At 36.3% G+C, this 16150-nt stretch overlaps 1 protein-coding gene across 1 annotated transcript in view; it reads left to right on the top strand.

Moving 5' to 3' along the window:
- Window positions 1-16150, top strand: part of INPP4B (inositol polyphosphate-4-phosphatase type II B) — a 293656-nt gene that overhangs the window by 204096 nt on the left and 73410 nt on the right. Inside the window, 2 exon segments of the mRNA XM_083862435.1 lie at window positions 4955-5059; window positions 9519-9627. Of these exon segments, the coding sequence (XP_083718561.1) occupies window positions 4955-5059; window positions 9519-9627 (214 nt within the window).

The raw sequence follows: 16150 nt of genomic DNA, 5'->3' as shown, positions 1-16150 counted from the left end.
TAACATAGCATCATTGACAAATGTGCAGAAAATACAGCTGATCTTTTCCTCCTGTGGAATTTCTTATTCACAAAAAGATGATGAAAAGTCAGCAGAACAAATTACTTCTTTTTAATTTTTTTTTCGATCATTCACAAATCATTCAAGGGACTTCCATAATTCTTTTCTGTTTTACAAGACTACCAGAATAATTTCCTGAATCACACTATATTTTGATCAAAGTTTTCCATTTACAGCAGGCCTTTCTGCCTCTGTCTGCCTAATTTATGAGAGATTCTGTAAGGAAATGGACAGGTGTGCTCTGAATTACAACAAAGGCCTTGTCATTGTTGCTACTTTCTTGCTGGTGTCAGATTTCTAATACCAGTCCTCCCAATCACAATCTCAGAGATGTGTTTTCAATGATCATGCTGCTGTTATTGCTTGAAAATGCTGTTTTACTCTATAGTCTTACCATTAGATGTTCCTGTGGCCTTCCTCCCACAATTTTGTGTATGTAGGTGTAGCAGTCCATGTCAGAGATAAACACTAGAATATTTCCGAGAGAAAGATACAGTATGATTATGAATATTTGTGGAAATAGAGGTAGAAGTGATGATAGCATCTTGTGTAAAAACAGGCAAATATTTATGAAGTGTTTGCAGTATTTTCTTCATTACTTCTGTCTTTCTACATATTCCAACCAAAACTTGTTTGTGTACTGAAAAATGGAACAGTCAGTTTCATTATACAGCTAACATAAATTAGAATATTTTTTCTTATAGATAATTGGATGCATTTACTTTTAATATAATGAAACTGTTGCACTTATTAGGTGAGACACATCTTTGCCTCCTGAAATAGCCAAAACTGTACTTCTGTCCTTTAGCTATTATATTCTAATATAGGACTGAGCATGGTATTTCTCCTACCAGATTGCTCTGGGAGAGTGTTCTTGGTCAGAGAAAAAGAGAAATCCTATTTTAATGTATGAAGAAAAACCTGAAAGCAAGTTGCTTGGGAGCAGTTGGTCAACTGCTTAAATATTTGTTGGGAGAAAAAAAAGCTCATGTGTTGCACTAAATGTATAATAATTTCCACTTTTTGCAGAACTTCTGTTTGCAGAAGTTTCATTTCTTGTATTTATGATTGTTGACTATCAGAATATTCCAGTTTCAATTTTGACAGACAACTGTCTAACCCAGTATGACACTTCCTGTGATTCTGTGCTAAATAATATATATGTATTTTCAATCTTTGATTAATTACTTCTTGAAAGCACTCCATAAAGTATCATAAGCAAGCCAATAAATACAGATAATGAAGAAATCAATGTAATAATTATAACTTGCAGGATAATGTTGAAAGGATGTTTTGAGATTAAAAAAAGAGACAATATAATCTATTAAACATAAACCCTGCAAGACTTGTGTTGTGCAAAATTACTTTCTAAAGGGTTTATAATGTTAAAGGACCTATCTTAATTGGGTCTTGAGAGAAATAAAGTAGACATGGGAAACTGAGATTATCCAGGAGGACCAAACCAGTACATACAGAAGAGAAGGGACATATAACAGAAAACAAAGCAATCTAATGATTGTAGAAAAATGAGAAATAATCACGAGATATTTTTTCCCTATCTACTCTATAAACAGTACACTTAATAACTTCCAAAAACAAGATTATAGTGTTTTGTAAGAAAAGCAAGACAGACATATTTGACTTAATACTGTAGTTGCACAAATAGTTATGTTGGGAGCACATTGTAGATACTTGAAATTCAAGTATTTATGAAGTAGAAATTGCTAAGATTAGCAACGTGAGCACAATTTTAATTCACACTTTTCAGGTCAACATATTTCAAGGCATGCCAAAAAACATTCTGCTTTTCAGTTTAGCCAGTGCAGGTGTCTTTCTTCATCTTAGAATATTGCCTGAGTTTGGGTTTGAAGTGTTCAGAGGGGCAGATTGCACCTGCAAATAACATTTCTCCAAAATATTCTCATGCTTCCCCAACACAATCTCATGTTTTCTGAGTGATGCCCACTTCAACTCAACCAAACTATTTGTGGAATTTAGTGGAGAAGGCTGTTAGGAGGACCACTTAATTTCTTTTTGAAGAGATTGCTCTGGAAATATCAGGAGACCATATTAATTTTAGCAATTTTGGTTTAGCAGCATATTTATTGAAAATGGAGGCTTAAGAAAGTTAAGACTATTTCAGATTTGAGTTGTTTTGGCAAACATTTTTATCCTTAGTAATGTGAGGATTTTAGAGAATGTAAAGCATTCTTATTGTAAGGAAACAAACCAGGAAGATACAAAGGTTAGGTAGCAAAAAAACCCATTAATTTCAGGTGAATGTAAACACAGATTTGGTGATGTTCGGAGGGAGTGGAACTTGGAAAATTATTTGTTTGTTTCAGTTTGACCTGAAATCATCCCCAAATGATTTCTCCTACCCCACAATTTAATTGTTTTTCTGTTTCAATCATCAAACTGAAAAATCTATTTCTCATCCAGCCCTGGAAGGAGGAAAACAGACAGTCAAGGTTAAGGCAATTGAATATTTTTTTCATACGCTGGATGCTGTCCCTGCCTCTGTCACAAAGTTCCTATGTAGGCAAGTCAGACTTGAGAAGTGGTTATTGTGTTGTTCTATTTTGGAAGCCTGGCACTAGACAAAAGTTGTTTTGCAGAAGTGCTTGATACTTGTGTATGCAATTCAGCCCAGTGGGAGCTGTGCTTCCAAAATGGAATGTGATGTTGCGTTATAATGTCCTGTTCTTCAGGACAAGTTCTTCCATATCTTATATTGATACATTGTTTTTAAAATGTTTATTCTCTAACATTATCATGAGTGAAATGATATAATTTCACTGAGATATATCAGCCAGTTAAAATTATTTAATAAAAATTTGTAAAGCCCTTAGAGGCTGTTAATATGTATATAGTAGATAGGTTTGAGGAAACTAATAACCTTGACTTTGAGGGAAGCTTGGGCAACATGTTTAAATCCTGAATAAATACTGAAATAAAAGTTGGAAACAACATATTGAATCACTGCTTCTAAAATGAGCAGCAAAGACACTGAGCATTTAGTGAATTGGTAAAAGCTGATATATTATTGAAGCCCATTTGACAGTTCTTCAGGTGGATGTCAAATAAAATTTACATCTATATTCTGGTATTTCCTAACTTTGAAGAGTTTGGTCTTGCAACAATAATAACAAAAATTGTTTTAATTGAGGGAATGTATTTTTTTTTTTAATTCTTAAATAAAACTTACTAAGTTACTTAAAAACAGGCTATAATTAAAGTTAGTTTTATGATATGGATGCTATCGGTAAATGCAGATTGAGATGTTAATTCCACTGCATGGATCTCATATCTGAGCAAATCTGGTAACTGATAGCAGCTGGGTCCTTATCTAGTGATTTTCTGGCACTGGATGGGAAGGGATCATTGCTTCACAGGTCTCCCCTGAAAAAGGGGAAAACACAACTCAGCAATGCTGCATGTCTGATGCTCCTGCTCAGGGCAGAAGTGTACTCCTGAGAGCAGGCTCTTCTCCCTCCTACTCTTCTTTCTCCTGACCTTTTAATCTGCTCTCATCTTATGCTCCTCTTGTTCAGCCAGTGTTTCTCTGTCTCAGGTCCAGTTATCATTCCTTAGCTTTGAACTTGGTTTCAGCTGAATTCTCAGAAATAATCAGCCCCCTTTCTCTTCTCTTTCCAAATTACTTACAGTCTCCTTCCCTGCACTAGTCTCATTTCTTTTCTGATAGTTTGAGTTGCCTTCACTACCCCCCTAATTGTCTGTGTTTTTCAGATGCAGGTTTCACACTACATCATCAAGAGCTCCCAACTTCAGTCTGCATCCTTGGGTTTCTTGTCTAATCTGAAATTTTGACTCCTGTAAATTGCTTTTCTTCCTGGCTTTGCTCTTCATCTGTGTTTAATTATTAAGTGTCTAAGCTTAGGGAGCAGCCTAAGCAGGCTTGGCTGGTCTGGAGAATCATTGGTGCCCTTTGGCAGAGTGGTTTGTGTTGGGAGGGTCAGTGCTTAGTACTGCTGGAAATTATAGCAGTTTCAACAGATAAATGCTAGCAAGTCTTACTGAGCAAGCAAAAAACAATTTATTTTCCTTTATATTTTCTATTACCTCCTTTGCCTTGGAGCCTTGACAAAATTTATCTTAAAATTCTATCTGAATGAGAGGAATTTTAGTTCTAATATTTAATACTTGGCAAAATGAGAGGGTGTTGAAAACATGGCCTAGGTATTGTTGGGCTGCCTGAGTTAGAAGACAAGACCACTTCTCTTTCCTAATCTACACCCTTATATTTTATACAGATTATGTATCAAATATCTTCAGGTAAATTATATTTTCATACTGTCAGACTTTAATTATATTCCTTTAAAACACCATAAAACTACTCATAATCTCATACTTTTGAAACATGCAGCCATATTAATATTTCTTTTTTGTTTTTCCAAGGCATCATGCCTCAAATATAGCTGTTTTTAAGGTAGTTTTTGTTTCTATATTTGAGCTTTCTAGGAAGAATGAATAGCCTGTTCAATATAATACTTTTCCTGGAAGAAAAAAAATGTTACTTGGAAAAATGCAGTGCCATCTGTACCCTTGTGGTTTAGCACAGAATAAACATAATGCACATTACCTACTACATTGTCTCCAGCAGACTGCAGGCTGATTTCAGACAGCAGGGAAAAGTATCTATGTCCTAGAATAAAAAATTAGATTGTTCTGTGAATTAAAAACTGGTTTGTTTCTTCCAGTATGGGTACATGCTGAGACTCAGTTAGTGAACCTTTCATCTTGTAATATGCAATTGCACATTAAAAGTAAATTAAAGATGGTTCCTGACATACAAATATTGTCCTCACTTTAAAAGGAATACAAAAACATCTGAGTGCTTAAGACAATGATTCTTTCAACTTTTGTTTTTCAGGTTCTTCCTTTAAGTCAAGCTGTAGCAAAGGAGAAAAAACACTAGAATTCATCCCAATAAATCTTCATCTGCAAAGGATGCATGTGCATAGTCCTCGATTGAAAGGTAAAGAAATTCCCCAAGTATGACAAAGTATGCTTTGAAATGCAGTTACACTGAAATTTAAAAATCGGGTCCAAATTTGAAGCTGTGCAAAGAATTTCTCTGCCTCATTTTTTTTGTGCCGCAAGTTGTGGACATTTACAGCAGATCTTTGAAAACTAAGGGGTGATTAACTAAATTTCTTCTTAGTTTCTTTCTAAAAATAGATTCCAGGCATGTGCTCATTTTGTTCCTATGACACTTCAAGCAAATAAGCAAGTGCAGAATATATGCTCACTGAAATGTATTGGTAGTCTATGCATGGTTAAAAATATTCTGTTGTAGCAGTGCAGAACTAATACTGTCATGATTCGTAGTGACATGCTGCACAATGCTCAGTTAATTCACATCCTTCTCGGGCACCCACTTAATTTTTCATTGTGATCCATAATGCTGTAAAAGCCAGACTTAACCCTCTTGCTTTAAGGTGGCTTTTCTTCCCTCCCTGCCAACCAGTTTGCCACCAGAGATAGTGACAGAGCACAACCCAGAACTTTTCCTTCCAGAGATGGCTGGGATGAGCTCACCAGGTGATGGGAGTTACATGGTTCCATGAAGGACTATATTACTTCCAAACTGAATTTATCCCATTTCTTAGGAAGTTGTAATGAGCCCAGCACTGCTTGGTTCTAAATCAGCTTATGCAGTGCTACCCTGTCACACCCACCTACCTCATGTAAGCATTCCCTCAGTGTTAAGTGAAAATACCTCACTGATTGTGCTGAAAATACTGCAAACGTCCAACATCTCCTAGAAAGGAGGATGTAACTATCTGTAACATCATCTGTGTTTCTTTTTAACCCAGAATTCTGTTGTTGCTGCTTGCATATGATTTTAGCAGCTTCTTTTACAGATCAAAGATTATATATATATATATATATATATATATATATATATATATATATATATGACCAAATCATGGCACAGTGAATAATTTGGTGATAAATTGAGATCTGTTAAATTTGCTGTCACTACAAACACAGAAATTACATTCTGTAAGTTTTTTGCCTTATTAATACATTCTGAATCTAAGACTGTGAAACAGTAAGTAAAAAAAGTAGTAAAATTCCTGTTTTATACTGTGTGATGTTCATCCACTTCCAAGTTGGAACACAAGGGCTTCCAACTGTTTGATACTTGTTTGTTCTCTAATTTGTTATTTCTTTTACTAAAACATTCTGCCTCCAAACATTTCAACAAGACGGGGATTTATAGTGACACAATGTGACAGCACAGATTTTAGTTTAATATTTTGAAGTTAATTAATTAACTCAATAGCATTTTTAGGTTTTTAATGGCAGCCAGAAGCTTAATATTGTGTCTTTTCAAGAAAAACTCTCTTTGAACAGGACAGTATGTCTATTTGCTAAATAAAAAGATAAGTGGAATGAAATATGTGACTTACTTAAGCACCCACAACTTTTACAGTGTTGGAGTTTCGTTTTGGTTTTTTATTAATTTCTCCCTTCTTCTCCAAAACTATTTTGCTTGGGGCACATGGTTAATCCATAGCCAAGAAGGATACAGAAGGAGATAAATGTTAGAATTGTTCTAGTTGTCTTCTAAATTTGGATCTTTAAATTATAAAACTATGCCCCTATCACTTAACTAATGTTCGCTGTATCTTGTATTAGATATATACAGTCTGAACAGTTTCTAGCAATTGCTAATCAGTCTGGAGTAGGCAGCACTTCGATATTATGTTGATCTTTCTCAGCTCATGCTTTGCTTGGCATGTATCAAAGGACACCTGGAATATAACCGGGAGAATGACATTGGAAGGGGGAGAATAAAAATTCATAGAGGTGGCATTTAAACAAACTAATGATCCATAGAGGTGTCATTAACTCTTACCCTATTGGATATCTTAATTTTGGGAATGTAAAATAAGTTTTAATCCTACCTATTGTATATACACATTGGTATGTGCTTTTTTGTGTGTTTGACATGTATAATAACAGGTTTACTTTTCCTGAACTTTGATTTGGGTTGTTATTGGGTACTGACATGGAAGAGAAAGTGTGCTTAAACTTTCAGTCGGAGTAGCTTTTAGAAAAACATTATTTCCCTATGGGTCAGCAATATCCCTATTCATTTGCAATATCCCTATTCATTTGATAAACACCTCATTGTGCTCTGTTCATCATACTAGAGAGCTTCAATTTACACATTGATTATATTGATGTAGCTTTGTTTTTGTTCCTGTTTACAATATGTGCTTGTTTAAAATAGATTGGGTGAACTGAAGTGATTTTTGTTTTTCATCTGGCCAGTTTGAGACACTGACTGCCTCCTATGGAGCCAGGCAGGTTGACTCAAGATTGGGAAAATTGAGCAGTTCTTGACAATGAGATACAGCTCCTGTGGAGCTCTGCTGCATTTTAAGCTCTGTCTTCACTGCAGAGGGGTGTCAGCAGTAGCCTGCTCTTGCTTGATGATTATGAGTTACTGGAACACTCCTGTGGCAGTGCACTGATGCTGACACTGCACGTCCTTCTCAAGGAGCTCCACTGATGTGTGAGTAGAGCACATCACAAGGCATTCCTCCCAAGCCTTGCAGCACTCTCTGCTGCCCTGTGCTCTGGGAAGTGGCAGTGAGATTGCCCTGTGCCCATCACAGTCATGGATGTTTGCTCCTCATCCCTTGTCATTCTCACTCACCCATGTAGGTTGTGTGAGGCAGGTGCTCAGTTGTGCTCGGTGTGTTCCTGTCTCAGACAGCTGCTCCTTGACCATGCTGAGAAGAGACCACAGGCTGGTTAAAGGCTTTCTTCTGGATAAATCCCACCCCCCCTCCCAAAGCAATTATAAACAGGGTCATGTCTATTTTTAAAACAGTCAGAGCCGGGGTTTAGTCTTTTAAATGTTTTCCTGTCGTTTCAGGAGTTATCTCTAAACATATTCAGAACCCTGATGAGTTCATCTCTTATCTTGATTTCAAGCCGCTGCTGTTTTAAGCAATAGAACTCCTTATTGTCAAGTATCAATGGAGCTCTAATAGCTGAAGAATATGTATTATGGATAAATCTGTATTAAGACCTGAAAGGATGGGCTATTTAAGAATCCTGAAGCTCACCTTAGGCTAATGAAATTATGTCACTTCTCCTTTTAAGTGAATATTGGAAGAGTCACCAACTCATTAGAGCTCAAATCAATTTGAGCAAATATGTTCTGAGATTCAGCCGGGGAAGTAAAGCATAGTTCATTAACTGTGAATCATTTGTACAGTGTTCTTGCTTCTAGGGATATTTATCATCAGAATGCAATAAAAGCTTTTTTTAGGAGAGGACTAGATTTTAATTTACATGGGAAACTTCCTTGATGAATAAAACAGTTCTCAAAAAACATCCTGCAGTGTTTTCTTTAGAAATACATTTTAAAAATGTGGCATTCTGAAACTGTCTTTTTATACCTCCAGTAAGTTCAGGTACAAAACAGGTATTTAGTGTATATGTAAATTTAAACCTTGAAGAAATAATTATTGTGGTGTGGGATGTAATTAACTCTTCATCTCTGCACTGACAATCAATCACAAGCTCTTTTAAAAGTGATGTTTTGGATCCATTTCTGTAAGCATATATCCATGCAAAAAGTTCATCCCCTATGTCGAAAGACATCAGGTACATACAGAAAGAGGCAACAGTTTGCTTTCTCAGCAAGAATTTCAGTAATATGGTTTATTTCTAGTTCTGGTAGTTTCCCAGCTGAGAACAACTGACTTTCTCTGTGTTCATAAACATATATTAAAAGTTAGTGCATGTCATAGAACAGGGCTCTCCAATTTAGCATTAAACGCCATTATATCTGGAAATACATTAGCATTGCATCTCAACAAATTCAAACTAGAAAAGAAGTAGGTATTTTTTTTGTAGTCTGATTGACTTCTCTGGGAATGCAGTGAATTCATTGTCACTTGCAATCTTTAAATCAAGATTAGATGCCTAAACAAAGAGATGCCTTCACTCAACCAAGAGACATAAGCTTGATGCAGGAATCATTAGCTGTAATTCTGTAGCCTCTATTATTCAGTCTATTCCATCATAATGGGCTCTTTTGACTTTAAAATGCTTGAATCTGTGCATCTCAACACGACTACAAGTTAAATAATGAAAGGGGCAATAAAGAGAAATACACAATGGGCCAATTTACTTGGCAGCTTTGTAAACTGCAGAGCTGGAATATTGTTCAACACTGCGGCACATAATTTAGATGTAGCCATAAATCAGATGAAACTTTTAGAGTCTGCAGGTGGCTGTATGGAAAGATTGATTAGCTCATGGGCCTTCTTGGGACATGGATTATCAATTATTCCCTGGAAATGATCTAGACTTGTCCTTACTTTTTGTCAAGTAGCTGTCACAGTGTTGCCATGACTTGGGGATGGGAGCATTAAAATGTCTGTGTTTCTCTATTCCCATTCCAGATGCTTTGTATGATGTTATCACCGTGGGAGCCCCAGCAGCGCATTTCCAAGGATTTAAGAATGGTGGTCTCCGGAAACTGCTGAGTAAATTTGAAGCAGAAAGACGAAAGTAAGTATTCTTTCTAGTAGCTGGGAAAATACTATTAAGGTTGCATTAAAATGCTGTGAGCTCACTGAGTAACAAAACAGTTTATCCTGCTGAATGAATGGAAGATGAAAATGTAATAGGATTGGACATTGCATTCATAAAATATTTCCTTTATTTTCCCTGCTTTGCTGAAAATGGAAGCACAGTCTACTTTTAGTGTTAAGACTAATTTTGAATAAACAATTTTTTTTGGAATAAACACAGGAAATGACCTCACGTGCTAGGGAATGTTCAGGTTGGGCGTCAGGAAGGATTTCTTCATGGAAAGAGTTGTGCATAGGAACAGGCTTCCCAGGGAAGTTGTAGAGTCATCATCCCAGGAAGTGTTCAAGAAAAGACAGGACTTGGCACTCAGTGGTTTAGTTGATATGGTGGTTGTTCTGTCAAAGGTTAGACTCGATGATCTTGGAGGTCTTTTGCAACCTTAATAATTCAAAATAGCATTTTTTCCCTCGTGTTTCAAAAGGCTGGAGGTATATCAGTGCTGTTCAGGATGAAGTATCTCTTTGACAGTCCTTGTGCTAAGACGAATGTACCTGTAGACAATTTTTAAATACAGAAAATTTAGCTTAAGGTAGCAACTTTATTTCTGATGGCCCCAGGTGTATGCTAAGAAAAAACTATTTTTAGTACACTGTGAATAAACAAACTGCTCTTATTCTTCAGAAAGCCAAAATAAGACTAATAAAAAATAAAGGTTTCAGTTTATTGTGGAACTCTAATGCTTTGTTCACTTTTTGTTGTGCACAAAAGTGTTAGTTATATCTTTTCCTAACTAAGAATTGGATGTATTTGTGTTTGTTGTTGTGGCTGTTAAGATTTTTGAGCAGGCACAGCTGTCACTGGCAGCACCCGTAGCTGTGGCTGCTCAGTGCTCCAACTGATGATGCTAACTCTGGTGTTACAGCATTCCAGGAAGGAAGTACTCTGATCTAAATTGTTATGACAGTTCACAAAAAATTAATTCCATTATATTCAATGCTCAAAAAAGTTTCATGGATACAATATCTTAAAGAATAAAAGGAAAATCTGCTGTTGATTTCTAGGTTGAATAGGATTTGGCATCAATATTAAAACCAAACAAAACCCAGCAGATCTAGTTGCTTTGAAAGCATTCAAAGCTTTGTATCATTGAGGGGGTCTTGCTTGCCCTATGCAATACAAAAACCCTGTTGAATCTTCAAAAATCTTTCATTTCCCTGACCACCTCTGATGCTGAAAGCTGCCAATGAAACATGTACATCATTGATCACACTAGACACATCAATGAACTTTGTGTTAATATTCTGCTGTCAGCAAACAAGGTATAGACAGCCTTATCCCCATCATATGGTGGCCTACAAAGTATATGTTTTCTGCTGAAAAAAATGTCTAAAGACATTTCTTAAAGTATCTGCTCCTTTACTGTCTGAATAATGTAGTTGCAATAGTGGCTTGTGGATTTTTATTATAATAATTTATTACTGAAGCTCAAGATTAAAGGATTATGTCTATTATATGATTTATAAGTCATATGATATAAAGAACATTACAGTTCTAACAGTGCTCAGCTTTCAGAAAATGAACCATTTCTCAGTAGCTCAGTCCTGCAGCATCTCCATGCTGGCAGAGTGCAACTTCCCAAAATGGAGAATAGCTATGAGGTAAATTATTCTCTGTGATTTGTCTTCATTGGAGAAAAGAGAGAATGCCTTGTAGGGAAGAGAATGTCTAGCTGGAAGAACACACATTGCAGTGTCTCGTAGGCATCACTAGACAATGCCCATGTTTCTTAGTTGCTGGTAATAGGGGAAGGGAGATGATGGGTGAGAGCTTTGTGAGGTTCAATCAAGGTATTCTAGGCCTATTTCAAGAGCCTCAACATCACCTTACATTTGCCCTGCTGTTTGGATTTTCCTTCAGAAACACCTCTGTTTTGGCAGTTTTTAAGGACAGGGTATAAGAAGTTTACTCTGACAGTTCCATTTGTGTTTCTGGGTTCTCCTGGAAAAGCAAAAGTCTGTCTTCAGGATGACATAAACTAGGGTAGCTGTGTTGCTATCCTGACAGACTCTTCCTAAAAAAAGAGCCTGTGTCAGGCTAGCAAACTTGAGCACTGAAAACAGTGCACTGCAGTTTTCAGCTCATCACTTGCCAGATCTGGGGAAATTGTCACTTGTGTATGAATTCCCACAAAGCAAAAAGGAGGAAGCCTCCAAAATTCATCTTTCCCACTATCTTTGAGGGCAGCTCACAGAAAACTCTGTTTTGGTTTTTCAGCTTCAAGAACTTGTATGAGTTGAAAGACAGGAGTAAGCAAGCTCTCAATACAATCTCACTTAATGAATATTCAGGAGGGGGTCTGCTTTAAACAAATACATGAAAGGACCATTCTCAATATAATCATGGAGAAATTTATTTCACTGTGGTGACAACAGTGCTATTTTGCAGGCACCTTTTATTTTGCTGCATAAAGATGCTTTGAGGGCACATAGCATCCCCAGGGGCACCTTTTGCAATTTAAATTTTCTGTTTTACAATGGGGGCAGATTTTCGGAAGATTTTGTTGAAGAAAGAAGTGACACCTTGAGATATCAGTCAGAATATAGAAAGAACGGAAAAAAATGCAGATTCAGCAACCATTTCCTCTAGGCTAACTGAGTTGATGACCTAGAGCAAGATGTGGGAAGAGATTAGTTCTCAGCCAATCCTGGTACCTTTCAAGATGTGACAGAATGCCTTGCATGTCTTTGACCTTCAGGCTGATCATTAGAACAGTTTATCAAAATATTCAGCAGTGTCAGCATATCACAAAATATTTCTTGCTCAGTCTTAGATTTGTGGAATTAACAGACAAGAACTGTTATCTGGTAGCATTTGCAGTTGCCAAACAAAAACAAGACTGAGACATATGGTTTATGAAAGTTTATCAAACAGAAGAATGTGGAAAATGTGTATTTGAAGATAGTTCTCACATGTTTTCTATTACACAGAATATGCATTTTTGTGCAGATACAAAGGGAAAGCCTTGTATAATGATATTTACAAAAAATGCAGTGTTTTTCTCAATTCTTCTCTCATTTATTACCATCAGGAAGGTCATAATCAGTTTTTTAAAAAGGCATATTTAAAAAAAAAATGATCTGAAATAAGAGCAAGAAAGGCTTTTCTTTTAGGTGAAAAATATAGAACTTTCTGATATGTGATCTGGAGCCTGTTCCATTGCTTTATAACCCATTCACATACCATTCCTCATCTGTACCAAAAAGATAGTTCAAAGGCCCTTCCACTATAAACATCAGTCAAGTTTATGAGGCATGGCTCTAGAATGTCTGTCCCTTTAGTAGCACGTAGTGAATTTCATAGCATGACTAAGAAAAATGGATACTTTAAAAAATTTTTGCTTAGGCATGATAGCATTTACAATAAAATAACTGAAATATGATGATTAAAGTGTGGTAAATAAGTGCAGGATATTAATTACTTTTGTGTGATATATATTTATTTTAGAATATTTTTCATTATTCTGCATTGCTATGTTCTTTTCATTTTTTCCTTTCCTATTTCTGTATAAAAGTCAGTCAGTTGTTCAGATACAGTCTTTTTTGGCTTGATAGTATAGATTATTTCTACTTCCAGCAAAAGGACGGGCTTGCCTTCTCATCAGTCTAGATGGCACAGCAAATTATTGTTTTTAGAGCTCAGTTGAGCAGAAACATTTAAATCAGACATTCTCTAAGTTATACCAATATAATGCCTCACTGCTTGAAGGGTTCATAAATCACTTTCAAGATATACAAAGGACTTTTTTTCTTATTTAAAATCTAATTTAATCATCTCTGTTTTAACCAAAACACATAGACTTATGATTGCAAAATTTTTAATGCCCAGCTCTAACCATCAAGAATAAGAGGTGTCCCACAAGCTCTGTTAGGTGCTGTGATTCACTGTGGTCTTCTACCAAGCTGTTTGGAAATGATCCTGTTTTAAATTTGCAAAATGTTAAAACTGAAACACTACTGAAAAGGATTTTCTGTTGGGTTTTTTTCCTCAAAGTTATAATAATTTAATTTGGGTTTGAACAGTCTAAAAGGACTACTTCTGTTAGAAGTCTTTGGTAGATTTTTAGTAAAGAAATGAGGTGTGCTCCTTCAGTGACATAGCTGTTTGGTGACCAGAGATTTTATTAATGCTGCAATATTCTGTATTCCAATTACCCGAATTTGTAGCCTTCAACCCATTTCCCTTCTCTGAGGAATCAGAAATGGTTCCATTTCACAGAAAGTCACAGAGATGTTGAAACAACAAAAGATCTGTGTTTGATCTAATTGTAACCTTTATTCTCAAAGGAAATTCCTGTCATGCCTAACACTTTGCATGTTATTCTTTGCTCATTTTACCTTATTTTTGCATGTATGCATGTGTATGAGAAGAAGAGAGTTAGGAATGAAGAAAAATAGAGGAGCAGCAGGAAATATTCTGTGCATACCTTAGCCATTTTCCTCAAGATAAGGATTTGTGGACATTTGATCATCATAGACAGAACTAATAGCGTCATTCCATTTTCCACATATTCAAACTTAGAATTTCCAAGGTAGCAAGGGAATCTTAAGAAAATAAAAACCCAAAGTAATTCGAACTTCTAGTTTCTTTCCAGCCTGTTTTCATAACCTCATCTCTGATAATCTAGCTTAGTTTTATTTCCTGAGACCATGAATTATCTAGAATTTTTTAATGTAACAATTTATTTTTGATCATAAGGTCCCACTTTAGACAGAATGGATGTGATTCATAAGTAAGCCACTGAATTGGTATCTTCAGTAATGTATGCAAAATTCAAGTTCTCTAGGGGTAGATGCACTTGCTGTCTATGTTTTAACTGTATTCTTGGCACTAGTATCTGTGGGTTTGGCTATGAAAAATGGGAGGTCAAATGTTCATTGTCAGAATATTTTAAACCAGTCCCAGATGGTGACAATTTAACTCAGTGACACAAATTATGTGGTTAACAGCAGGAGTGGAGCAGCTCAGAGTTTCATTATAAACTAGAAATTTACCATATTGCAGTATTTATTCTCAGGCAAAAACTTTGATAATCTAGAATTAAAGTGTAGCCAATTTAATATTTATTCAAGTGTCTTGGTTTGAAAGACAGGTGTTTGCCAAGGAAAAGCAGCCCCTGGTCCCCAAGCCCCTCAGAATCTCGGGCTTTGCCTCACCCATCACAACACTCCTGGAGTCAGGGGAGGCAGTGACTATTCCTGACACAAAACAAAAACAAACCCAAAAATGGATATGGGATATAAACCATCCCCAAGACATCAAATTACACGAGAATGTCCTTAAAGCAATTTTAAAACTGAAATGACTGCTGGCAGTCATGTGTTCATAGTTAATGATGGTGCCAATATATGGAAATGATCAAGTGTGGTTTTAAATGCTTAGTGAAAGCTTTCAAACTTAACCCAAAAGGCATTATTAGAGAGTTTTTCAAAAGGCACATGAGTCATAATTTACATATCAGAGGTAGGTTTTCATTATGCTGCTGATATTCTGCACTTGACCTACCCATGTGGCCTTTACCCTAATACAGAAGTTTCATCTAGTTTGTGCCTTAGGACACCTGTGAAAAAGTTTCTCTGTGAGGAGTTTCTCTGTAAGTTCTGTCAGCAGCTGCCTCTTCTAACTAATAGTACTTACATACCAGAGCTATATGCAGCAGTATGCTTTAAAAGCAGTTGTAGGTGGGGGAACATCACTGACTTGTAAGTAGTAATGTCTTTTCATGAAGAGTAAGACCACAGAAAAGCTCAGCTATTCATAGATGCAACACTGTGAAGACAACAGTTAGAAACTTCAAATATTCCCAAAGGGGTTGTTTCTGAAGAAAAATTGCACATTTTCCTAGGGGGCTGGAGGAAGTTGTCCTTAAATTATGAGAGAAACAAAATATTTGAAGTTGTGTCGTGCTTTCTGGGGTTCCAGTAATGTTTAAATTAGCCAAATAATGAAGTCTGGTAATATGCTTCATTCTGAAGAGTCATTCTCTCTTCACTAATTCCTTTACTTAAAAGCTATGATTTATTTTATTGCAATGAGACCTGCCCACACTTTTAGTGTCACTCTCCCCTCATTCTTATAGCAGTGTCTAGCTTTTCTGCTGCAATATTCTGCTGTAAAGCTTAGAGCTGTGGGCAATCAGTGAAAATGATCTGGAGTTTAAAGACTGAGGGAAATCCCACAAAGAAGTGTGTGCATGGTGAGCTTGATAACAGCATTAACCAGATTCAACCTGCAAAAGACTGTTAGATAAAGGGAGGGAGAAGCCTGATGGGGAATTAGAAAACCATCAAGACTTTTAACACTGTGTCTTCGCTGCAATTAACATAGATTGTTACTCTTTGTCCCTGCCCTATCTATTGTGCCTGGAAACTTGAGTGTTCCAGTGAATGTAGTGCTAGATCTGACTCTGGAAGTCCATCTCCCTAGCAGTGTGTCCACCTCA

The sequence above is a fragment of the Zosterops lateralis genome (assembly GCF_965231275.1).
Source record: "Zosterops lateralis genome assembly, chromosome: 5".
NCBI lineage: Eukaryota > Metazoa > Chordata > Aves > Passeriformes > Zosteropidae > Zosterops > Zosterops lateralis.
This window is presented reverse-complemented; position numbering and strand designations above follow the sequence as displayed.